The sequence below is a fragment of the Lynx rufus genome, unplaced genomic scaffold (genome assembly GCF_022079265.1).
Source record: "Lynx rufus isolate CCGP_SWC_20201006 ecotype Redwood Valley unplaced genomic scaffold, mLynRuf1.p SCAF_9, whole genome shotgun sequence".
Taxonomy (NCBI): Eukaryota; Metazoa; Chordata; class Mammalia; order Carnivora; family Felidae; genus Lynx; species Lynx rufus.
The window spans coordinates 106,143,864-106,169,142 of record NW_025814897.1 but is presented as its reverse complement, the minus strand read 5'-3'; the positions used below and the strand labels follow the sequence as shown (position 1 = coordinate 106,169,142).

The 25,279-nt window shown below is 60.6% G+C and overlaps 1 protein-coding gene across 5 annotated transcripts; it reads left to right on the top strand.

Moving 5' to 3' along the window:
• Positions 1-4,064: 4,064 nt before the first annotated feature.
• RAB3IL1 (RAB3A interacting protein like 1) lies at positions 4,065-24,619 on the top strand. 5 transcript variants are annotated; one of them, XM_047071116.1, is made up of 11 exons: positions 4,065-4,284; positions 14,727-14,982; positions 15,438-15,533; positions 15,643-15,720; positions 16,407-16,625; positions 17,552-17,704; positions 18,219-18,347; positions 18,442-18,554; positions 20,070-20,169; positions 22,739-22,805; positions 23,630-24,619. In XM_047071116.1, exons 1-11 carry the CDS (start codon positions 4,133-4,135, stop codon positions 23,710-23,712), a joined length of 1,446 nt encoding a protein of 481 aa, XP_046927072.1. In that variant the 5' UTR covers positions 4,065-4,132; the 3' UTR covers positions 23,713-24,619. The 5 variants fall into 5 exon arrangements, with proteins under 5 accessions (XP_046927072.1, XP_046927075.1, XP_046927074.1 ...); XM_047071117.1 differs by lacking the exon at positions 4,065-4,284 and adding an exon at positions 6,871-6,948; XM_047071118.1 differs by lacking the exon at positions 17,552-17,704 and having other exon boundaries at positions 4,068-4,284.
• Positions 24,620-25,279: the final 660 nt, after the last annotated feature.

Genomic DNA, 25,279 nt, shown 5'->3' with positions numbered 1-25,279 from the left:
CACCTTACCCTTTGAGAGGATAAATGGTAGAGGGATGAGAACATGAGCTTTTGGAGTTAGACAATGTGGATTAAAATCCTAATTCCTTCACTTGTTCCTGTTGCCCAATCTTTTCGCCTAGTCTCCATTCCTCCATCATTAAAATGGGAACAGAAAGCAATGAAGGACCACATCGGGTGGTCTGAGGATGAACCCAATCGATCAAATGTAAAGATGCTGACACAAGGCGCCTGGCTGGCTCAGTCGGAGAAGCATGCAAATGTTGATCTCAAGGTCTTGAGTTTGAGCCCGCACGTTGAGTGCAGAGATTACTTAAACAAATAAATAAACTTAAAAAAAAAAAAAAAAAAAGAGTCCCTGCCTCATCCCACCATTTTGGAAGGGAGTGAGGTGGGGCCAACCCACCCCCTCTAGCCACATCTGCCTCTGAAAGTTTGGCTGGTTCTCAAATTCCATTAGGTGGCCGAGAACTTTCCTGCTCAGGTGCTGGGAGTGGCCAAACAGGTTCCACCTCCAGGAATCTAACCCAGGCCTCCAGGCACCTCGGTGGGACTCCCACACCCATCTGGGCTCAAAGGAATCCCCTCCCTCCTTTCTTCAAGTGAGCTCCAAAGGTTTTATTGCTGGGAAATATTTAAGTCTCCAAAGGGGTCCACTGGAACGTCCTGTTCCTTGTCATCAGCACCCACAATATGATGGCGAGGCAAGTAGAGCAAAGGTAACCTTTTCAATTTCAAAGTGAGCAAACTGAGGCTCAAACTATCTTCCATATAGTTGGGTCTAGGACTTGTGTGTCTTGTCAGCCTGCTTCAAGGGGCTCTGGGAGGCCTGAGCAGCTGTGTTGGGGAATCTGGGAGACCTCTGGCCCCAGGGTGGGAGAAGGTGCAGGAATTCTGGCTACCAGAGCCTCCAGCCTTTGTCTGCAGTGGGTTAATGCTCTCAGAGGCTGGCAGCAAGCCTAGCGTCTGTGTGTTCTCTTTGTGAACCTTCAGTACCCCACTTGCGTAGGTTATCCTGTCTTTTTTATTTTTAATGTTTATTTATTTTTGAGAAAGAGAGAGAGACAGAACGCTAGTGGGGGAGGGACAGAGAGAGGGTGACACAGAGTCCAAAGCAGGCTTCAGGCTCTGAGCCATCAGCACAGAGCCTGATGCGGGGCTTGAACTCATGAGCGGTGAGACCATGACCTGAGCCAAAGTCAGACGCTTAACCGACTAAGCCACCCAGATGCCCCTTGTTTGTGTCCTTTAAGGAAGAGGAAGGATGACGATTCAGTGGCGGGGGGGGGGGGGTGTCTCTGGGGCTGGAGATGAGGGTGGGAACATGAAAATAATGAGAAGACTGAGCTTAGGTTCTGGAGCCCTGGGTTCTAGCTCTACACGTAGCACGCTGCATCACCTGGGATGGTCTACTCTCTCTGGACCCCAATTGTTCTATCTGTAAAATGGGGATAGTAGCAGATGGACCCATCTCTGTGGTGGAATCTTCGCAATCTCAAAGTGCTGTCCTTCGCAATCTCAAAGTTCTCAAAGTGCTGTCCTGGGCCTTGGCCCCTCCCCGAGCCCAGACTGTCTCCAGGGCCTGACCTCACCAGGTTGGCCTCACCAAATCTCTGACACCATTTGGCTGCCTCCACCCTCTGCTCTGTCCTCCTCTCGGGGGCCTGAGGCTCATTCCATCTCCCCACCGCACTGGGGCTGGCCAGCCAGTGGTCTTGGTCGGGTCTGGGCAGGGCGTTGGGGGAGGGGGGGGGCGCTCCAGACTCATATTTGACCTCTTGAGCCTCTCTCTCTCTCTCCCTGGAGCCAGCATCCTCTCCCCGCCCCTCTTGAAATCTGAGCTCAGGGACCCAGGGAGGACTGTAGCTGCAAAACATTCCATCCAGTTGTCCAAACACTCAGCACAGCTGGCCGAGGGAGGGGCGGCCAGGGCCGTGCTCTCAGGGAGCCCTCGGGCTGTTGTTTTCCTGGGAATGGTGGAGTCCTCCCAAGGAGGGCCAGCCCTGGATGCCCCGAGGGGGTTCACGGGGCGAGGATAAACGTAGAGCTCCCAACACGCACACTCAAGGGCTTGCCCCAGGCCTCGCTTCCCAGTGCCCGGCTCCTGGTGGGGAAGATCCAGGTCCGCCTGGCCAGGTGCTGCGGGTGGCCTTGTGAGCATCCTCGTGATGGGGCCCAGGGCTCCTTGCGGGGGAAGGGCAGCGGGGATGATGAGATAGCAAGCCCGGGAAGTGACTTCGGGGAGCAGCTTTTACTGGCAAGCAGTCCCCGGCTGCCTCTTGGCTCTGACTCACCAGTGACCCTGGACGAGCCTCCAAGTCAGTTTCCTCATCTGCAACAGCGAGGCCTGGGCCTCTTCTGGCTCCGATTTTTTTCTAAGTCACAGCCAAGGACAAGGCCCTTAAAGCTCCCCATGAAGTCCCAGCTATGCCTAAATGTCCAGAAGGTAGCAGTTTTTTCTCTACAGCCCCCAAAGCGACTCTGACTCCGTTTCCTCCCTGAGGGGCTGGCTGGTGCTTAGCAGCGAGGGACTATCTCTTATACACTTTGTCACCAGCCGGACTGAGCTCCTTTCCCTCCTGCCATGTTGGGGTGATGGAGAGACCCTCCCCCCCCTCCCGCCTTTCCACACTTCCTGTTTTCCATTAATTGTTTCCAGGTGGGCCCAGAGGTTGCCCTGCAGAGGAAGGTGGGGGCACGAGAGAATTTAGCAGGGGATCCGTGAGGAGCAAAAACAGGAAGGGGGTGGGAGCAGGCCATGGAAAATTCACTGCCAGGAAAGGCAAGGCCAGCATCTGGTTTGCATTAGGCTGAGAGCATCCAAGCCCAAAGCCTGAGTAGGAGATATTGTTATCCGCGGGGCAGGGCTGGGGGGTGGGGGGTGTGACTGCTAGTCAGGAACTGGCCGCTTCTCCCCCACAGGGAACTCAGAGGCTGACAGGAAAGAAGAGGGAAGGTGAGGGAGAAAGGAGTAGAGAGAAATGAAACTCTCATTTCAAGGGGTGGCAGACCCTTCACAGATGTTACCTTCTGTGATGTTCACGACCTCACCGGGGACAATCGTGCCCGTTTCACAGATGAGGAAACTGAGTCCCAGAGAGGTGAGGTGATTTGCCCCAAGGCCACAGAGCCAAGGAACCGCAGAAGCAGGATTAGATTTCAAGCCAAATGAGACAGGGTGAAACACACAAACTATCTTGGGTAGACTGAGGCTGACCATGTCCCGGACAAGGGGGTCCTGAGGATTTGGTGGTGAGTGCGGGCCAGCCTCTGCCCCCGGGGTCACTCATTTCTCGTGGGGGTGTCCGACCGTTCCAATCGTCATGACACAAGGTGGACATCTGTCTGAGGGCTCCCCCCCTCCCATGCCACAGGGGAAGGCTTGCTGGCAGAGGGGGTATTCGCAAAAGAGATTTATCAGCAGGGGTAGGATGTGCTGTAGGGGACATTGTGTGAGGAAAGCGGAGGTGTAGGGCATGTCTGGGGCAGTAGCAGCTGGCCTGGTGTGCCTTAGAGGGTGAGATTCCATATTACAGTTGGGGAAACCGAGGCACAGAAAGTAACATGCCCAAAGGTTTATAGTCTAGAAGTGGGGTGTGAATCCGGCCTGACACCGGACCTGTGTTCCTCACTGCTACACTGAGGTGTCCATGCACGCCAGTGGTTGATATCGAGGGGATATCGAGGCCAGGGATGGGGGGTGGGGCAGGTGGAGGTTCTTGCCCAAAGCCACACAACCGACTGGTGATAGAGCCTGGGCTGGACGGGTTCTTTCCAACTCAGCAACCTGGCCAAGGAGGGGACAGACAGCTCCGTCTTCGGGCCGAGTGAAAGCCTGGGGCCTTGGGCATGTAAAGGAAAGTTCCCACGACCCCTTAGGGTGTCTTACCTTTCCTGGCCCAGAGCCCGGGAAGGAGGGCCCCAGAGCCGTCTGCTGCCCGCCGAGCCACGGGAGTTAATAATTACGGGGTTTCAGGAGATACAGGCCTGCTGGGAGGGGCCTCCCTCCTGGGCTGCTGCTTCTCAGAGATAGCAAAGGTTAGCGTGAGGCTCAGCCCAGGGGTGGGGGAGAAGGGCTTCTGCTGCTCGCCTGCTTGGCAGTCTCCGGAGGGACCTTCAGGCTGGCCCTGGCAATGGATGCCCCCAAGGAGCACACCAGGTGTCCTGCCCGAGGGACATGCCCCGTGTTCCTGGCAATGAGCTCGGGGGCTGTCCGCTACGCTCCATCGGTTCTGGGACCTGCCCTTGACGGGAACTTGGGAGAGGAGCCTTGGGACCCAGACAGGTGAGATAGTGACCTTGATCATAGAGGGGAGGAGAGGAGGATTCTTGCCACTCCGCAGGGGCACTGGGGAGGAGGGGGTGAGAGGCCAGGCTCCTGATGGGGGGGGAGGGGGGACTGGCGTGGAACCATGAGGGATTTCATGAGCCTCCTACAAGGTCAGTTGCCAAGGGGTGACCCTGATTCTCTAACTTGGTGGCTGTACAGACACAGAATCTGAGGCTCAGAGAGGGCAAGGCACATCTCCTGGGTCACACAGTGAGCTGAGGAGAGACCTAAGTTCAGAATCAGGGCCTGGGTCATCCAGGCCGGCAGTTTCCTGCTCATCTGTTTCCAGCCAAGGGTCTGTGGTCAGGGCTGTCAGGGGGGGATGGGGATGGCAGGGAGGAGGGTGGGGAAGGGCAGTGTCTTAAAGGTAGAGGACACACCTTTCACTTCTCCCTCCCCTCCAGCTGGCCAGGCCTCTCCTAGGCTCCCTGTTTGTTGTCTGACTGCACGTAGCTGCAGCCTCTAGTGAGTTCTCTGGCTTCTGGGCTGCCCTTCCAGAAAACTGGTGTAAGGGGTCTCAGCCCCATCACCCCTGGCTGTGTGATATCAAATAGGTTCCCGAACTTCTCTGAGCCTATCCTTTGCAGCTGAGGAGCAGAGCTCAATGGGTGGTGGGAGGAGCTAGTGAGACCCGGAATCCACTGGATGACCACTGGATGTATAGATGACGTGATGTTTTTTGGTAGTACTTGGGTGTCCGTGCTCCCAGAGTGGCGATCCCACATCTGTCCTTGGAGGCTTCGCTTAAGGGCCTCCACAGCCCACTAGCCATCCCCCCTCCTGCTAAGGACTCTTCCTCTGGGCTGACACCCTCTCCATGCCTTATCTCCCACCAGTCTGGGTTACCCTGGCTTGGACCAGGTCTTATCTCCTGCCCAGGCTTATGAAGTCTTGGAGGGTAAAGGCCCTGTCCTGAGCTCTATTTGTGTCTTTTCCTCCTTCCTCTAAATAACGAACAGAGCACGTGTCGGGAAGACCACTGTTGCTCAACGCTTATTTGGTATAGAATTCAAGTCAACAAACATGATGACATCTGCTTTGGGCCAGACTCTGGGATGGGCTGGGGTAGGTGGAGAAACACTGCACCGAGAAGGACCTGGTCCCTGCCCTTGAGAAACCACAGTCGGGGAAACAATTGCCCCACAGAGTGAAGGGCGTTGGAGGCCTGGGTAGAATGATTCTGGTAGGTCAGAAGGGATGTCACAGTGGCCTGCACAGGTTGTGCACTGCACAAGGTGCCAGCCAAGGGAGTGAGTGAGCAAGGCATGAAATCTAGCCTGCCCTCCACTCGCCAAGTCCTGTACCTTGGCATGGGCTGTGCCCACCTGGAAAAGCAGTACTGTTTTCTATTTTTGACAAGGACACCATGCACTTAGCAAGGTGTGCCCTGGGCAAGCCGTGACCCTGGAAGTGGAAGTCCTTGTGAGTATGTCTCCCACCCCCCTTCTCCCTCCCATATCGGAGCCCCAGGATAATAGAGCATGCGTCTGCAATTTTCCTTTGGATCCCTAGCCCTTGTATGGTCCACAGTTTGCGTTCCGAAGGGGTACATGAACGAATGAACAAATGGATGAATGAAAGAAATGTGTGTCCCCAAATGAAGACCTGACAAATTCAAGCCTGGGGTTTCAGCTCTGTGGGCTCGGAAGAGTAGTGCCCTGAGTTCTGGTAGCTTCTGGAAGGGAAGCACCTCCTTCCTCCTGGCCTCCCAGGCCTCCCTAGACATGGAGGGTGGAAGCTACCGTCCCTGGCGGGAGATTAGAGCTATATTCTCATTGGATCCAGCCCCGGGCTGAAGTCGAGGCCAGTGATCAGGACGGGTGACAGAGGGACGGAGGGACTCAGGAACAGGAAGACCAGTGGTCTGGGATGCAGAAAAAGGTTTTGCAGAGGACGTGAGACCAGACGGGTGTGCTTGGTGGGGGTGCATTCCCCTTAACTACAGACGCTGGGGAAAGGCAGGGAAGCGACGGGCAGTGAACCCGCTGTTCCGAACAAGACGGAAAGGCCCCTTTGCGGGGCTGGCGGGGGGTGCCCGGGGTTGAAGACTCGGGCCGAAGGTGGGTCCTCCCTTGGGAAAAGCGGATAGGCACTCAGAGTAAACCCGAGGAAACTTGTTTTGGGGGCCTGGCCCCTTTCCCACCACGCAGGAGCAGGCACAGAGCGGGGAGCCCAAGGAAGGAGAGCCCCGGGGGAGGGGGGGCGGGGTGTGGGCGTGGGAGGGTGTCAGCAGGCTCTCGGTGACAGGTCGCCAAGCTTCTTGATGCAGCGGTGGCCCAGGGCTCGGGCCTCCCTGCGCCGGGGCCGCGGGGGGCCTAGAGACGAGTCGGCCGCGGGCTGCGGAGCGCGGCGCGAGGCGCAGGACGCCGACACCGGGCTCCTCCCCCCCCCCCGGCTCCCGCGGGCGCACCGTCCCGGGGCGCGCGGCCGGCGGAGGGGCGGGGCCGGGCACGTGTCCTCGGGCCACCCCCTCGGCCACGTGACCCGCGGAGGGCAGGGGCGGGCCGGGCCGGGGGGCCGCGCGGCCGGCGGGGCTGCGGGAGGGACTGACAGGCGGCGGGCGGGGACGCGGCGCCGGGCGGCGCAGGGAGCTCGCGGCGGCGCCGGGATGTGGAGCGGGTAGGTCCGCGCGCGCTCGCCGCACCGCGCCGGCTCGGGCCGCGGCAGCCCCCCGGGGGTTCGGGGTCCCTGCCGCGTGTGCCCCCTGCCCGCGGCGGAGGGGCCCCCTGTGGCCCGAGGACGGGCGAGCCAACTCGGGGCGGAGGTGGAAGGACACCCGGCGGGGGGCGGTCGGGGGTCTCCGGGAGGGTGGGGACTGTGAAGGGTGGGCGGCAGACCTTCCCCGGCGGGACGGCGCCAATTCCTAGCTCCTCTGGAGCGCCAGTGAGGAGGGAGGCAGCGGGGGGTGCAAGCCAGAGTAAGTCTGGGGGGCGCGCCTGGAGGAGGGGGCCCCCAAGCCTGGATGAACCTTTGGAAAGCAGTGCAGTGGGGGAAAGGGGGCCGGGTCTCTGCCAAGGTCGCTAGTAAGTTGATGGAGCTCCGTCTGGGGCTGCTGGCTCCGGCCTGGCTCGGAGGTGTGGGGTGGGACCTCCCTGTGGGCTGAAGGAGGGCGGCACAGCCGTGGGGCCCGGCTTCGTGGCCCCAGTCCCCGTGACTGTTTATTGGCTGTCAGGGGTGATCCCAGTCTCTGGCCCACCTGGCGTGGGACCCCTGCCCTGGCCGTGCAGAAAGACTGTGGTCTTGTCAGGAACTTGGGCAAACACTTCCTCTTCCCCATAGCCTGGAAAGGCAGGTCCTGGAAGAGATGTGGCCAGAGTGGGGTGGGTTGTATTCCTGTCAAGAACTGGGCCAACTGGGTGGTCCCAGGACAGGGCCCCTTCCCAGCCACAGCTGGGGAGTGAGGGAAGCCTCTCGGGAGACTGGCAGGTTGGAGAGGTTTCTAATGTGGGCTGGGTCCACTTTACTCGAGGCGCCCAGTAAAGCTGGAGCTGAGATGCTAGGGAGTTGTGGGGCTTTGTCCCCAGCAGGGGGTGCTGAGAGAAAGGGCTCCTGGTAGGGGTGAGGTGTGGAGAAGGGTGAGCCTCTTAAAGGGCGAAAGTTGAAGCGGAGCCTGTGTGTTCTTTGGAAACGTAATCACCACACCATGACCACTACCACCCCCACCCCGCCCAAGAAGAGTGAGTTTCCGGAAAAAGTGGTTAATGTGGAACCTGGTGAGATTAGCGCAATCCTTGCCTGAGGTTAACTGTGTTTAAGGGGCAGCCTAGTCTGGAAGAAGCTTGTGACCCCACGTGTTGGGGCCACCCCAGGCAAAACACAGTCGCTGAGTTGCTGTGTGATCTTGAGCATATGGCCTCACTTCTCTGGGTCTCTGGATGAAATGAGCAGGTGATCCAGGCGTGGTCCAGGCCCAGAGTGCCCTTCCCTGGAGGCATCCAGGCCAGGGCCAGACGGACAGGGCTGGGAGCCGTCAACAGATAGACGCTCTCTTTAAAGACAAAGTCAAAAAGACTCCAGGTATTGGAGAAGACCCCTAGTCCGGCCTCCCTGCCATATTTCCAAGAGCCTTCTGGATGAACCAGGCTGCCAAGCTGACCTCCCCACGCCGTGATCCTCAATATAGCTCACCTTTTGCATGTACGTTTGGACCCCTAGGGCCTCAGGTACAGAGCACCTAGCAGGTGCTTTATAAATGCAGATGGAAAGCATAGAGGGCAGAAGGAGGAGCTGGACCTGGAAATGAGAGGCAGAGTTTTGGGGTTCCCCTGAGCACTGCATTTTTCTGGACCCCCCTCCCCCGACTTGGATATTGGAGGCAGGGGCTGAAGAAGGATCAGGGGCCAAGCTGCCAGCACCCACTGGGGGTCTGGTGTCCTGGAAACTCATCCAGACCCCAGCAGGAGCTGGAAGGGACCCTGCTTGGGGTCACACTTGCCCACGTAAGTCTAACTGAGCTGCTTGGGCTTGTGGCCTCCAGTGGCTCATGACAGTCTGGGTAGGTATATATTTGGGTCCTCATTCTAGAGTATGAGTCGGGGATCAGGAGTCAGCGGCCCTGGCTAAGCTGTCAATGCCCCTGGGGTTTCGTTTTCTCATCGGTAGGTGAGGAATAGCAGCTGTTGATGGCTGGGTCCTGGTGCCAGTTCGCCCCTTGGCCCCGGACCCAGGGCTGCTCTCCTAGGGTGGGTGGCAGGGGCAGGACTCTGCAGGAGCTCAGGCAGGCCCTCTTCCTGGGGACTCCGTGAGCAGGAGCCCTGAACTCTGGACCCAGAGGCAGCTCCCCCATAACTGGGATACTTCCCTCCCCATTTCCCACAGTTTCCCACGTCCACAGTCTTGGTGGCCAAGCCTGCTCTGAGGCGATGAGGACAGCATCTTGGGTATATCTGCGGCTGACATGGTGCTGGGCACTTGGGGCTCGGTCAGCAAAGACCAGGAATTGAGTTCTGGGCTAGTTTTCTGCCGCTAAGCGGCCACATGCCATTGGTCTAGCCCCCTGGTCTCAGTTTCCCTATCTGACAGATGGGGCCAATCATACTTCTCTCTAGGGAGGGCCAGTCTCTGACTGACCCCTCAGGAATGAAACAAGCCCCCCCCAACCTCCCAGGGATGGAGGACTGTGTCCTAGCAGACAGGACCCTGGGTGGGGGGGCGCTCCAGGGCTGCACATAGGCTGTGTGGCCTTGAGCAGGTCACTTAACTGCTCTGGGTGTTGATTACCCTACGGGGCTTGGATCTGTGAGCCCCTGCCGGTTGGGCCGAGGTCACAGGGGTCTACAGGCTCAGACTTCCTCCGAAGTATGAAGCCTGGGGGCTTCAGGAGCAGGAGGGCGGGCCTCCTTCCTGGGAAGCAGTCATTCACCTTTCCCAGCTGCTTCTTCTGGGGAAGCTCTCCTGGATCTAACTAACCCCGCCCCCCCCACCAGCCCCTGCCCCCTCAACCGGTGGAGCTATATTTCCTGCACTTGTGTGGAGCTCAGACCCTCATGAGAATCCTGCTTGTCCTAAACTCTCCCCAGATCTGCCCAGGATTTGTGCCCAATAGGGTGGTGGAGGAGGGGGAGCAAAATGAGTTAGAATGTGGTCCGAAGGGGGCTCCGTGTGCAGTCATGCAGATTGGGTGGATCGGGGCTGGTGGGGTGCCTAGCACACGATGGGCGCTCACTATATATCTATTGGACTTTCAAGGTCATAGGGCGTCAGATTCTTCTAGGACTAAGCAGGAGGATGTGAGGCATGTGCTGTGTGCCCCCTTGCTCGGCGCCCACCCTCCCAGGCCTTGTGTTGGCTCCCAGTGGAGACACGGGGCTGGATTTCCTGTCTGGGCTGGGACCGGGTTGGCAGCCCTGGGGCTGTGGCGGGGAACGGTTTGCTTGGTCTGGTCCACCGGGTTCAGGTGTCCAACCTCCCTGCTTTCCATCCCGAGGCTGTTGGTGACCTCCGCCCTCCCGCTCTGTTTCCCCCTTGCACCTTCTCTCCCCGTCCCCCACCCCACGCTGGGGTCCCACTCTGTTTGCAGGCCTGGCCTCCTGTTCCTATGTATGAAATATATGACACCCTTGTCCTATTCTTCTGGAACCATCCCTTCTCAACCCTGGCAGTGGCTGCTCCTCAGACCTCCAGGCTGGCTCTCTGGCCTTAGGCACGGCAGTTTTGTTTTGTTTTTTTCCCCTGTCTCTCTCTCCAGCCCCAGGTCGTGCCACAGTCCCCCCAGCCCTGAGTCTTTTGTGTCTGTGCGGCCTGTGCACAGCCCCCTCCCGGCCCACAGACTTCCTCAAACCCCATCTGCATCCCGCCCCACTTCTCCAAAACCACCATTCATCTTTCCTCCCGTCTGGATTTTTCCGGCTGACGCGTCACATGATGCGATAGAGCTGGGACTCTGGGTTCAGTTCCCACCCTGTCACTTTTTGGCTGTCTGTTCCGGTCAGGTCGCCACCCCTCTCTGAACATCACGTGCCTCATCGTCCAAAGCGGGCTAGGGAGAGCATCTCCCTGCCGCGGCATCGTGAGGTTGGGACTCGAACACGGCTTGACGGTTTGGAGCTGTAGGCTTAGCCCCTCTCTGTCAGCTCAGCCTGGCCGGGCTTGCTGGCCAGTCGGGGAGCCTCTGCAGGAAGGCTTTCCTGGGACCCCCCGCGGCCCCCAGACCGGAGTCACCTGGCTGTCAGCCTCGGTGCCCTCAGGGCTTATGGGAACACCTGTGGGTGCATGAGCACGAGTCTCAACTGGGCCCCTGTGCCGTGGCACCACCCTGTAGACCGGATCAGCCGAAGCCGCCCTGTTGGCCCCCGGGCAGAGGCTAGCGGTCCCATTGTGTCCCGGTGGTCCCAGCTCTGCTCCCTCCAATTCCAGAGCCTCCCTAATAACCAGCTCCTTCCAGCTTCTTTAATGAACCTGTCATGCCCATCAGCACAGGGATCTTTAATTCAAAGAGGTGACCTGGGCCCTGGTCAGTGGACAGGGAGAGACCGCGGGGCAGAAAGACCTCATGGCAGGCCGGTTGGGCTGGAGATGGGAAGAGGTATGCAGGATCCTCGCTGGGCCCTCCTGGCCCCTGGGAGTGACCTCTGCACAGGCCCTCCTGGTCCAGTGGGGGTTTCCGGGTGACTGAAGACCATAGAATCCAGGGGACCTGGTTCTCATTTTGCCATTTTTTGTGGATGGAGACAAAGCCATGCTGGCTGGCCTAGGGCAGGATTGGCGGGGGTGAGGATTGCATTACTGCACCCCCACCCCCTTGTGTGTTTCCTGGGGAAGTGACCCAGTGGGGCCTTTCCTGTATAAACTGTCGTGGGCTCCGGGCAGTGGAGCCGGTTCAGGATGGAGGGTGTTGGATGCTCCCACTTTCCTCTGACCTTGACTCTTACTATCTCCTGCCTCTAACCCCTTCCCAGGGTCCCCTGCAGCATATTGTGGATGCTGGACTCTGTTTCTGCGGGGAATGGGGACTGAAAAGGTTCCAACAGAGGGCCGTGGACCAGGGCTGAGGGGCGGGGAGGGGGTGCGGTGTGATAGCCCATGCCTGTCCAAGGAGTGCAGGTGGTCCCGTTGAGGTTTGCCAGCCTTTGGTTTGGGATGCTGAAGTGTGTGAAGCTGGGGCTGGACCTGTGGGGCCTAGGGCCCCTCCTGAAATTTCTGAGTCGCCTCACAGCCTAGAAGTGTGAGGGGAGGGCCTACAGATTCAAGCATCCCTTCCAGTACCGAGGTGGGGGGGAGGTGTCTTTCCTGAACCCTTGGCCCCGGCATTGGGTGGTTCGTGACTACGGGGTAGACGTGTTCTTCATATGCTTTCAGCCATTAGGATTTTTTGAGTTGGGCTTTTTCACTGGGGAAGCGGGGGGGCAGGGAGGATGGGAGATGGGTAGTGGGGAGGCCACTGTTGCCTCTGGCTGCAAAAGAGGGCCCCCATCCTTCCCGGCAGGGGGCTAAAGTGAGAGCCTATTGGGAAACTAAGGGGGGGCAGTCCAGCCATAACCCCAGCCCATGCCCTTGGGACCAGCAGGAGAGTTAGTGTCTTTCACTCGGGCCCGGGGCCCAGACCCCACTGGTGGCCCTCGTGGGAGGGGCTGGAGGTCTTTTTCTCCTCGGCGGGGACATGGCTGATGTGTGGGGTGGTCCTTGCAGAGGGAAAGGCACTGGGGCTGGCTGTCTGAAACCTGGAATCCTGCCTGGGTCACCCCCACCCTTGGCCCACAGTTCTCGCCCATCCTGTTGAAATGTGCAGTCCTCGAGTTGGGGTCTGCCACCCGCCCCCCCACCCCCAAGCCTGAGTGACTATGGCCATCCTCTCTCACCTGAAGAAATGGCACTGGGCCCGGGGCCTCCAGACTCTCAGCGGGAAGGACCTCCCTGAGGCCTGCGGTTTCAGCCGCGGGACCCAGAGCCCGGGCAGGCACAGTAGGGGTATCTGCCAAATGTGGCCACAGACGGCACGGTCTTTACATGGTGCTTCTCCAGTGACTCTAGGTCGTTACCCCTGTCCCACAGGTGGGAAGCAGCTTCAGAGAACTTTGGTGACATTCGCAGGGGCTGGCGCGTACCCCAGCTCAGAGCCTGGCATGGACCCTGGCTTTGCCCTCCTGGGAGGCAGTGTCTGGGCCTGAGCAGAGGCTGAGAAGTTGGTCAGGCCGGAATTGGGTCAGATTTCCCTGCTGCGGCAAGGAGTCGTCTCCTGAGTCCACCCGGGGCCTTGTAGACCTTGACCCTGAGGCTGATGCAGTGATTTCATACTCACCCCCCACCCCCACCCACCCGGTGGGGGCTTCAGGCCAAAGACCTGGCTGCCCATCCTGCACAGCCACCCACCAGCTGTGTGAACCCGGGCAAGTTCTGCACTTCTGTAGACTCTGTCCCTCATCTGTGGGATGGGGACAGTCCCAGAAATGCTCCTGAGAGCCCTAAATGAGAGGGCATGGGCAGAGTATCCCAGCATCTGGCATGGTGGGAGTCCCCTGGGTGCGGACCCCAGCCCAGGGCCGCCATAGTGCTGCCATAGCCCCTCCTCGAGCCTCAGGGACCCCTTGCCAACGAGACTCTCCCCCACCCCCAAGGGTATTAGGAAAGATCTTTGGCATAAACGCTGTTGATGGAGTGACAGATGTGTTTTCCCACTTCATCTATCAGTCCCCGGTCCCTGCCAGGCAGGACTCAGCCAAGGAACCATGAGGCCACACTCTGGGCCAGTTCCAAAGCCTAGGGCAGGCCAAACTAGGTGCCTGGACAGGGCCACGTGAAGGGCTGGGAATGGGCTCATTGCGGGGGTCCCTGGGTCCCCAGCCCCTTTGTGTTACCTGGGAGGGGCACCGACGTTCAGGGGCTGCTTGGTGACCGTGCCGGGGTCCAGATGACAGGGAGGAGCAGCTGATCCCCAGTCTTGCCTTTCACACTTTCCCCTCAGCAATCCTGAGTCTCACGACCCCTTGGCCTCGTCTTTCCTCCCTCCTGTGTGGGCCCCGCTGAGCCCCCTCCCCTCCACTTCCCCACTGTTATCAGTGGCCTGGCCCAGCCACTCACCCTCAGCCCAGCCACCGAGGCTCAGAAGCTGCTGGCTCAGGAGCTGCCAGCTTTTGCTGACTGAGCGAGTCCAGAGGTGCTGTCTTGGCACAAACCAGTGCCGGCCGGCCCTCTCCCTTCCTGCCTCCCTCCCTCCCCAGGGTCTGTTGCAAAGTGAGGGGTGTGGATGGACAGTGGGGGGTGGGGGACAGAGGCTGATGGCCCCCTCACTACCTCTAGGGTCGTCAACTTCAGGGAGAGAAGGATCCTGAGGCCCAGAGAAGGGTGTTTGCCTGAGCTCACAAGGCAGACCAGCGGAGAGAGCCCAGACTGCTCCCCACAGGGAGCAGGAAGGCAGTCCGCCTGGCCTGGGCTATTTGGCAGAACTTTCCTACCTCAGCAATGCCTGCCCTGGCTGGGTCCTTCCTCTCCCCGCCACCCTAAATGGGGTATAATTTGCATAAAATTTGCATTACCGATAGCCAAGAAGGCGGTTCCCATTTAAGTGCCTCCTGGGTGCCAAGGTTTTATGCAGGTCACATCCATCCAGTGACCCTGGAGGTAGGGCCATTGGGATCCTCCCCACTTTGTAGAAGCGGAAACTCAGATTCTCAGCACTGATGCATTTCCAGTCTTCTGCTGGACAGATAAACTGAGCACCTACTGTGTGCCAAGCTCAGCCCTAGGCCCTGAGCTGGAGAGGGTGGTTGACAAAGGTGAGTGAGTCGTGGCTTTGCCCCCAGGTGACCTCGTGTTTGGTCCTTCTGCCCTTGACAGCCTCACGGGTTGAGTCCCTATTTTACAGAGTAGGCCGGGAGTGGCAGGTGTACTGTCCAGGGTTGGTGCCTGGGCTCAGCTCTGGATCTCAGGACCCCACCCTGTATTTGCTGTTTGCCTCGCAGCCAGCCCCACCCAGACGAGGGCCACCCGCCGCCCCTTGAGGCTGTCCCCGTCCCCTGGAAGAGCGTGGGCCCCTGCAAAAGCCACAGGACGGAGTCCCCAAGAGGCCTGGCGGAGACCCCTGGAGGGGAGGAGGCCCAAGGTGAGGAGGGCCCTGCGGCCGCCCCGCTGGACGTGCTCCGCCTGCGAAGCTCTTCCATGGAGATCCGCGAGAAGGGCTCAGAGTTCCTGAAGGAGGAGCTTCACAAAGCCCAGAAGGTGGGGGCTCAGAGGGCAGCGGGAGGGGCTGCGGGGACAAGGGGCCCGTCTGGAGGAGCTGTGGGCTCTCCCTGGGCACCCAGAGAGATCGTGCACCTGCCAGGGCCGGCTGCACGGAGGCCTGTGCTGGGCGTGAGGGAGGCACAGAAGAGAGTTCTGCTTGTGACTTTTGAAGGACTTCTAGAAGTCTTGACTTCTCTGAAAGCCTGTCCTAAGCTCTAATAGACTGGCAGGTGGGGCTTCAACATGCCACAGGCTAAATGGAAAAGGCATCATAAACCGTAGGACAACAGAGGAAGGGCGGTCGGGGCCCAGAGGCCCACGTAAGATGGCCCTGGCAATAGAGCCTGATCGGGGCGGGTGGGGGGAAGCGGGGTGCCCGGTCCCATCCATGCCAGGCCTGGGGCCCCCATGGGGCTCACAGCCACCCACCTGGAACCCCTCCCCCTCCCCAGGAGCTGAAGCTGAAGGACGAGGAGTGTGAGCGGCTGTCCAGGGTGCGGGAGCAGCTGGAACGGGAGCTGGAGGAGCTGACAGCCAGCCTGTTTGAGGTGTGGTGGCCGGCTTGGCGGGGGCGGGGGGTGGTTGCAGGTTGGGGAACGCGGCTACTAAGTGTCCGCAGTCCCCTCTGCACTCACACGGAGCCTGCCTTCTTCCCAGGAAGCCCACAAGATGGTGCGAGCAGCCAACATGAAGCAGGCAGCGTCGGAAAAGCAGCTGAAGGAGGCGCGGGGCAAGGTGAGGGCCCCGCGTGCTTCGAGCCACACCCAGAGCTCCCGCCCTGCCCCGCCAGCCCCCAAGAGCGCTGGGCTTTCGCCACCCGGTGGGACCCCGGCGTGTTCTCGTGGGTGGCGGGGACGGTTAGACCACGGCCCAGGACGTCGAGGCAGAGGTGTCTGAGACGACACAGCTCCCCGGGGACCCCAGCAGCGTTCGCACTGCACCAGAGACCTTTGCGGGGCCTCACCAGGGCAGGGAGGATCCCGTGGGCAGTGTAATTTCTCCTGCCTCCTTCCATAAGCCCTTTACAAAGCAGAAACCCCAGGCTGGCTGTGGGAGCCTGGGCCGGTAGCTTCCTCTCTTGGAGTCTATTTGCACATCTGTAAAATGCGAGGGCTGTGTGGTTCCTGGCTCCTGAGGGCCCCTCAGTGGGAAGCCCGGCCAGCTCCCAGACAGGTGCACGTCACAGAGCCCTGACGTACAGCGTGACCTCAGGCAGGCCGCATTTCCTCTCTGAGCCTCAGTTTCCTTAGCTGTGAAATGGGTGTGTCAGTCCCCCCTTCAAAGGCCATTCCAAGGGTAACAGCAGGGGTCGGGTACTAGTCACTGCCGGGACAGGCTGTCCTGAGCCGGGGCGGCAGGCAGGGGCAGCCTGGGCAGCGTTAGCCCTGGACTAAGGTTGACATCCACCTCACCCCGGCCAGATCGACATGCTGCAGGCAGAGGTGACAGCCTTGAAGACACTGGTCCTCACGTCCACACCGGCCTCTCCCAACCGTGAGCTCCACCCACAGCTGCTGAGCCCCACCAAGGCCGGGCCCCGCAAGGGCCACTTGCGCCATAAGAGCACCAGCAGCACCCTCTGCCCCGCCGTGTGCCCCGCTGCCGGACATACCCTCACCCCGGACAAGGAGGGCAAAGAGGTGAGGGGCGGCGGGCGGGCGGTGGTGGACGCGGGACAGGGAGACAGTGCCCAAAGTCCCCCAGGCAGTGGGGCCCAGTGGAGAGGCCTGACCCCTCACAGTGTGACCTGGAGCCTGGCCTGCCCTCTCTGGGCCTCTGTGTCCTCTGGGAGGGCTGGGCAGGTTTCTGTGATAGGAGGTTTGGGCCTCGGCCTCTGGGTGTACCACGTGGGGGGCCTGATAGGCCCTCCAAGCCCCTCTAAGCAGGAGGTGATGTTCTGTGCGCCTGAGGCTGGCCTTGGCCTGAGGGCCTGCCTTGGCTGGGGGGATGGGGGAGTTCTGCTTGGAGACACAAGGAGGCCTCGGCCTAAGGAGGCCGCTGCTGGGCCTCTGGGGACAGGCTGCTTGGACCCTGGGCGCCCACAGCCCTGACGCCCAAGACCGTCTTGGGACATCCCTGGACTCGAGGGTCCTCGACACCTTCTGGCTCCGGTGCCTAGACAAGCATAGCATTTGGGAGCTGTCTCCCTCCCCGCCCGGGTGGCTGGGTGCATGGGCTGCTTGGTCCAGGCTGGGCAGCGGCCACAGGTCCTTTGGCGAGTGAGGTCACCTGCCAGAGCCTCAGTTTCCTCACAAAAGTAGGGCCTCCTGGGGCTATGGGGCGCTGACGAGACCTGGATGTCAGGAGCTCGGCTCAGGGCTGCACCCGGCGAGCCCTACAAGGGCTGTCGTGGGATTCTGTCTCCTGTGGTCTTTGACACCAAGGCAGCCCCCAGCCCGCTCCTGCCCTATGTCTCTGGGGCCTCCAGGGGGGAGCTGCGGGCCAGGCCTCTCCCCCTCCCCCCACTTCCGAGCTCTCAGCTTCCGACGGAACACTAACATCTCCTTCCCCCCGTCTGTCTCTGTGCACCTGTCTGTCTGTCCGTCCGTCTGCCCTGCCCACCCAGCCCGGGCTGGCCCCCCTCCTCTCCCTGCTTCTCTGCGTGGTCCCCAGCAAGGCTGTTCACCTCACCTACGAGCCGGCTTGGCAGCTCCTACCTGGGGAGCCGCCCACGGCCCCCACCTCCACCTCCGCTACCTCTCTCTCCTTTTCCCGACAGGTAATGGCCGCAGAGAGGGGCCGCCCCTCCGTCCCCCACCCCCAGCCTCACTCACACTGCACGTGCCCCAGGGCGGCCAGCGGGTCGCCTCTCCAGAGCAGGCGGCCCGCGTGTGTTCCCTCCGTGTGCCTGTGTCTGTGTGTGCCGTGGTACCTGTGTGTACGGGGAGGGGGGCGGGGGTCCCGCGGGGCCACTTTTCAACTTCTCCCCCTCCAGGAGGCAGTGAGGGTCTTCAGGAAGGGGCCCTGGACCCACGTAGAGGCAGGAAGCTAAAAGCACACTTGGATGTGCAAGTTTGAGTTCTGAGGTCTTTGGGGCGAAAGGAAGGAGGCCGTCCTTCCTCGGGACTCAGCTTCCCTCCCTGGCCACTGGGGACAGACTCGCCGGCAGGCTGGGGCCCGTCCCGCAACGTCCCCGCCTCCCCATCGCTGTGGGCTCTGCCCATCCCGACCATGCTGCCTCTCCCCCCCACCCAGCGCCTTGACCGCTGCGCCCCGCTCACCCTCCCCCACAGGTGGACACGACCCTGTTCGCAGAGTTCCAGGCCTGGAGGGAATCCCCCACCCTGGACAAGTCCTGCCCCTTCCTTGAAAGGGTGTACCGGGAGGACGTGGGCCCCTGCCTCGACTTCACCATGCAGGAGGTGAGGCAGGGCAGAGGGCGGCCGACCCGGGGCCCAGCGCCTCAGCCAGAGCTCAGCCCCTCACTGCTCCACCTGCTGCCCCGCTTTGTTGCAGCTCTCGGCGCTGGTACGGGCCGCCGTGGAGGACAACACGCTCACCATCGAGCCCGTGGCTTCGCAGACGCCGCCCACGGCGAAGGTGGCCGCGGTGGAGTGTGGCAGCACCAAGTACGTTCAGCGCCCTTCCCCCTTCCTTGCGCACTTGAGAGAGCCACACCTAGCCTTGAGCTCTGCCGAGGGGGTGGCCAGGGATTGAGCCTCAGGCCTGCCTGCGGAGGGTCCGGGTGTGGGACCCGAGAGGAGCAGGGGCGGCGGGGGGGGGGGGGGGGGCTAGAGTGCAAAAGCACGGTGGCTGCCATCACCACCCCCCTCTCCCCCCGGCCCTGTGCGGGGAGGAATCTTTGGCAGAAGTTGCTGCCTTTAGTCACGGACCCCCAGGCCATCCAGGGGGGTCTGGGAGCTGGAGTTTCCCTCTTCCCAGCCTGACAGACATGCCTCTCCCACCCCCAACTCTCTCTCCCACAATGGGCTCTGGGCCCCGACTGACATGTAAGTGAAGTCATTTGTTGGCTCCCCTTCTGCTAATAAATAACCAAACAGCCCTCATGTCTCGGCTTTCCTGCTACTCAGCTGGCATCGAGCAGGGCTCGCAGCAGACCAAAATAGCCTTGGTAGAGCAAGGGGCAGAGACAGGGAGCATTTTCCCTTGGCAGCCCAGGATTTGACCTGCCAGGGAGGCCCCTTGGGGAGAGTCTTGTCACTCATGGGAATATTTGAGCCATTTTGAAGGATGAGTGGCAGTTTGCCAAGTAGGGATGTGCCTTGCAGGCAGAGGGGACATGAGTGAAGGTGTGAGAGGCCACGGTATGAATGGAAGCATCACTGGGTTTGCAGAGCGGTGGCGTGGGTAGGGAGATGGGGCTGAGGCCACACAGGAGGGCCAGAGTGTAAAGGGCCTTGAATGAAGTTTGGGCTTTGACCCACTAGGCCAGCATTTCACAAGCTCATCAGTAGATGTACCCTGAAAAGAGGGTTGCCAAGTGCAATCAGAGTCACAGAGAATCTGGAGGCAGCAAAGGCACTGATAAGTCCCGCACCCCAGGAGCCTACTTAACCTTCCTCTGCTCTGGATTCTCCATAACGGTTTCCTGGGCAGTAGCAAAGCAGCGGGGGAAAGATGATGGGCTACATACGGGCTTTTGGAGGAGCCCCTGGCTGTAACATGGAGCTGAGAGGATCCAGGCCAAAGGCCCCTTGCGTGGCCTACCCTGGGGACTTGGTGACAGAGTGGAGGAGAGAGAAGACTCTTGCTTAGCTGGGGAAGGCATCACTGAGTCTGAGGGCCCCGATAAAGTAGGCGGACTGCAGAGAGTGGGGCTTTGGTACACCCGGCATGAGGTTGACTGAACTCTCCTGCCCAACAGTGGCGAGGTGAGGGCTTTAGGGGTGGGATCCAGCTTAGTTCCGAGATCTATCCCAGGGACTTCTAGGGCTGCCCCTTCCTTGGCCTGGCCCTGGGCTCCTTGGGAAGCTGGGGTCGAGGGAGGGGCTGCCAGGTCCCACCCCCCGTGTCTGTTTGCCTCTCCCTCCCTCTGTGCATCTTTCTGGCTGCTGCGTCCTGCCTGCGTGAGCTGGGTGGGCGAGCCTCAGCCAGCCTCCAAGGCCCCCTCTGCTTTCCTCTAGTACCTGTGCCCTGAGCGGGCTGGCTCGTGCCTGTCGCCACCGAATCCGGCTTGGGGACTCAGAGAATCACTATTACATCTCACCGTCCTCCCGGGCCAGGGTAAGTCATCCAATGGGAGTGTCACTTGGCTTCTCAGGGGCACATTGGGCTGGGGCTCCGGGCTCCAGGCCTGGGAGCACCGCCTTGATCTGCAGAGCAGGGCACAGGCTCAGAGAGGTACAGAGACTGACTGGGGCCACACAGCCGAGCCTGGTGAATTAGTTTGTCATTACCGCAAAACAAATGACCATAAACTTAGTGGCTTAAAACAACACCTGTTTATCATCACGGTCTCCCTGGGGCAGGAGTCAGCCCAGTTTAGCTGGATCTTCTGCTCAGGGTGTCAGAGGCTCCAGTCAAGGGGTAGGCTGGCTGCTTCCTTCCTGGGGATAGTGGTCCTCTTCTGAGCTCCCATGGCCATCGGCAAGACTCAGTTCCTAGGGGTGAAGGACTGAGGGACCTGGGTGCTGGCCGAAACCTAACCATGGGAGTGACATTAGAGTTCAGGTTAAAGTTCCAGGCTCCTGACTCCCAGCTCAGGCTCTGGCCCCAGGCTCTTGAGAACGTTCTGAGGCACGTCTGTTACTCGAGCCTGACTGTCAGTGGCAGGTGCCACGAGGGCTCCAGGAATCCTAGCTTCCGTCCTCACATGCCAAGTGGCCCAGGCTGCGTCAGTGGACCTCACTGAGCTGGGGGCAGGGGTCGGGTGGTCCTCGTTCCTCTGTCCCCTCACAGACTGTGAACAGGACTGTAAGGAGCCAAAGAGAATGTGTGAGAAGGTTCTGAAGCTTGGTACAAAGGTGACACAGTGTGGGTGGGTCCTCCTTTAGGAACCATCTCCTGCCCTCAACCTACTAGAGGCTCCTCACAGGGATCAGAGTGGACAGATGGCCCCACTGCTGGGCAGCTTGTCTGGTTACGACAGCTCCCGCAGGGCGTCCAATGTGTTGTCCTGGCCACCCCCACGGCAGTGAGCTGAGCCCCCATTTGCATATGGGGAGTCTATGCCTTAGGAGGGGGTATAGCCTAGACCCGGAGGCTCCCCATGCTGAACCCAGTCCCCCTTCGCTGCAGCCTCCGCCCCACGCATCTGTGCCCAGAGCCCTGTCCGGTGGCATTTTCCTGATCCCCTCCAGGGCTCACCAGAAGGATCTGCGCCAGACATTCCGTGCCTGGCAAAACTACCTCTAGAACCGTGTTTCTTCCAGGCCTGCTATGTCTCTGCGTTGGGCAGAGCTGGGATGGGAGACGAGAAGGCTGTGAAGTTTCAGGATGTGGTCCCCACACTCCGAAGAGACCAAGGAGTGTGGAATCCACAGGGGGAAGAGATTTGTGTCCCCAAAGTGCAGCCCTGGGGAGAGAACCTCCCTGCTCGGTGCCACACCTCATTCACCAGCCTCCTGTGGGGGCCCGCTGGCCACTGGGAAACACCACGGCCTGGCCCACAAGCTTCTCCTGCACCGACCTCTGCCCTGACCCCCCTGCGCCTGCTTCGTCCTGCTGGCCAGGATTCCTACGTGGTTGAGGGCCCAGGGGTGTTGTCCCCTCCCTGCAACTCTGGACCCTGTGGGTTCCCACACGCTTGACGTCCCTGCCCCCGGGCGCCGGACATTCAGTACAGGCTGCCGTGGGCACAGCTGCCAGCTACCCTCTGCCCTTTCTTAGGCTGAGTTCCCTAGAAGCTGAGCCCCGGACGAAGATTTTATGCTATTCTTAGGAGGCGTGAATGTGGGATAGGGTGGGCAGAGGAGTGTCCGGCCTCAGCTGGAGTCTGGCTGCAATCTGATCCGTGGGGGCCCTGGAGCCCAGAGTGGGTTCCACCCTGAGGCAAGGGGGCTGACCTTTTATACACCGCGTGCGGGCCAGTCACTGGCTGTGGCATGCAGGGGACGGGGGGACGGAGGGGCACCTAGGAGCCATTAGTGGACGACCCTCTCAGTAGTGGGGAGAGGGGGTCCCAGTCTGGGGAAGGGGCCTGGGCAGGGTACCAGCAGCACCCTCTCTGCGGTATGTGAGTCTTCGTGGAAGGGCCAACTTGGGGTCCGCGGTGCCCAGCACAGGGCCCGGCATGGAGCAGGCCTCAGGCCAAGCTGGGGGCTTCAGGCCTAGGGATCCAGGGCAGCCCCGGTGAGCAGCTCCGGATCCCCCTGTCCCGCCTGGCATTACCAAGAGCACTGGGCCAAAGCCTGGCTGGCTGGGGCCTCCAGCGCCCAGAGCAGGCAGGCCTGCCTGGGGACGAGTGTGGTTTCTAGGGCGAGCCACCTGGTTTCGTCTTCCAGCTCAGCCACTGACTGTTTCGTGGCCTCTGTAATTGCTGTCCGGTGGCTTCATTCTTGGAGTCTCTGCTTTCCTCCTGGGTCAACTGGGAATGATAAGCATGTCTGCCTCACTCGGATACGCGTACCGGGTTAAACGTTAGCTGCTGCTATTGTTCTTCCCGGGAGCAGGACTAATACCACTGTTGGCAATTAAATTTGAGAGCCCGGTCCTGTGCCACTCAGGGAGCATTCATTATCTAGCTTTGATGGGACGTGGGATTTGTGGCTCGGGTCTCCGACCTGCCCTGGCTCTTGGGGGGACCCTCAGCGTGAGGGCTGGCAGGTCACAGCCTCTTCACTTGTGTCCACAGATCACCGCAGTGTGCAACTTCCTCACCTACATCCGCTACATCCAGCAAGGCCTGGTGCGGCAGGAAGGTGAGCGCCCCCTGGTGGCTGGCGAGGGCGGCGCCTGGGAGGGATGGGGGCAGCGAGAGGGTGGGCCAGCATCTGAGGGGTCGACAGGCTGGGCTTTGCCCTGACAGAGGGGAGGACCCTGCCAGGGTCTGCCGGGTCCGGCTGCCTTCTCCCACCCAGCAACCTCTCCCAGGCCCCGGGGCTCCCTGTTACCGGCCTGGCATCAGAAACCTTGCACGATGGGGTGTCCCTTGTGAATCTCCTCCCCACTGGGGGTAACCTCCTCACGGCCGGTCGTTTGACACTGAACGCTGCCTCCCACTTCACTCTTGCCAGGGCTGGTCCTGCATCCACCTGTTATCCCCTTCAGCCCTATTCTGCAAGGTCTAGCTTCCCGCCCCTCCTCCAAACTCGGTTCCCTGCTGCCCAGTCCGTTTGGAGTCTGAGCCTGTCCTCCCCAGCTTGGGGGTCAAGGCCTTGGAGGGGATCTTGGGCTGAATCCATGGCTCTGCTGACTGCTCGGGGTCTCTGAGACCCCAAGGATACGGGTTGGAAATCACCACCAAATGTGTGGCAGCGTGTTTGTGTGGGTGGGTGTCAGGCCGTAGGGGTGGTGTCACCTCTCCCACTGGTACGGTGCAGAGTGGGTTCAGCCCTCAACAGTTTGCAAGGCCACAGCGTGGCGCTTGTAAGAGGTCCAGCCACTTACTGAGGTTATCTGTCCTGGGGAACCGGGAGCCCTAGGGTACCTGTCAGCTGCCCTGCCCAAAGCTAGGGGACGGGGGCTGGACCATCTGCCTGAGGTGACCCTGTCACTGAGCCGTCCACCTTCTCTCTGCCTGCAGCGGAGCCGATGTTCTGGGAGATCACAAGGCTTCGGAAGGAGATGTCGCTGGCCAAGCTCGGCTTCTTTCCCCAGGAGGCCTAGGGCATGGCCGAGCCTGGAGGGGGGCTCTGAGCCACAGCCAACACCTGCCCCGGCACAGACAGACAGGAAGACAGGGTCCTGGCGCCAGCCCTGAGCCAGAAGCCGAGCAGATGGACAGATGGCCAGGCCATGGAGGCCTTGCTGAGCCGGTACCAAATCTTCATCCCGGGAAAGACAGGACCTCATGAGCTGACCCTTCGCCCTTCCCCAGTGGCCCTACAGCCACCAGGAGACTTTCAAGAAGGCACCAAAGACCAAGGAGCTTGGACCCACACTCAGGGGCTCAGCACCCCCCTTGCAGTCCTGGGAGCTGCTGCTTGCAGTCACCTTGTTGCTGTGATGTCCTCAGAAAGGGCTCACACTGGGTGGCCTGACCTCCAGGGTATCTCCCACCTCAGTTCCCAAGCCCTGGGCCACCAGCACCCCCGTGTGGCCATCCCTCCCCCATTCCCGTGGGGGCAGTGCAGCCACAAGGGGCTGTCAAGGACTTGCACACCATCTGCTTGAGAACTACCCCAAACTGTTCTTCAGATGGATCAGGGCCCCTCCTCCCACCCTCGCACTTGACCTTCCCCCCCTCCTCCATCTGAGCCTTGTGCTCCTGGAGGCCCTGCCCCCACCACTGGAAGGATTAGGATACTTTGCTCCCGAAGTAAAATACAGACAGGGCCTCAGGACACCGTGTCTGTGTTCAGCTGTGGGTGGCCGTTCAGACAGTGGGGGCTGAGGTCGCCAAGCCCTGTACACAGGACCGGGGGAGGGTGGGCAGGACGCAGGCCCCTCCTCGCCCCTCACAGCCCACTCAGGACTGGGGTCCAACCTGGACACATCCCTCACCGTGGCCGATTTCCTCCTTTGAATGGAATGTAACACGATCTCTATTTAATAAAGGAAGGCTTTGTTGGTAGAGGCTGGGCAGCCACGCGCCTTCACTCCTCCGCCCTGGGGCTCAGGCCAAGGCTTGGGCATCTGAAGGAATGAAACCAAATCCTTCCCTAGCCCGCCCTCGTGCTTGGGATTAGGCCCAAATCCTGAAGGGATTGCTGTAGGGAGTACCACTCGAGTCTTCTCCAGCGGGTCCAGTCCGTGGGGCTGTGGGTTAGCAGGGCCGTTCCCCACCTCCTCTCCCCTGCGGGGTGGCCTCCTGTGCGGAGAGTGGAGCCGTCTCAGGGGCACCTTGGGCAGATCCCCCTCTGGTATCCCTGCCTATTTTATTATTTTTTTAAATGTTTATTTAGTTTTGAGAGACGGAGAGAGATAGACCATGAGCGGGGGAGGAGCAGAGAGAGAGGGACACAGAGTCCGAAGCAGGCTCCAGGCTCCAGGCTCCAGGCTCCAGGCTCTGAGCTGTCAGCACAGAACCCGATGCAGGGCTCGGACCCACGAGCCGTGAGCTCATGACCTGAGCCAAAGTCTGATGCTCAACCCACTGAGCCACCCAGGCTCCCCCTCCCTGCCTCTTTCTAATGGAAGGTTGGAGTTCACAGTCAAAACCTCAGGGCTGCTGGGTGTGAGTGCAGGACAGTGGTGCGGAGATCGATTGGTGATGTCTGCAGGCAGCGAAGGC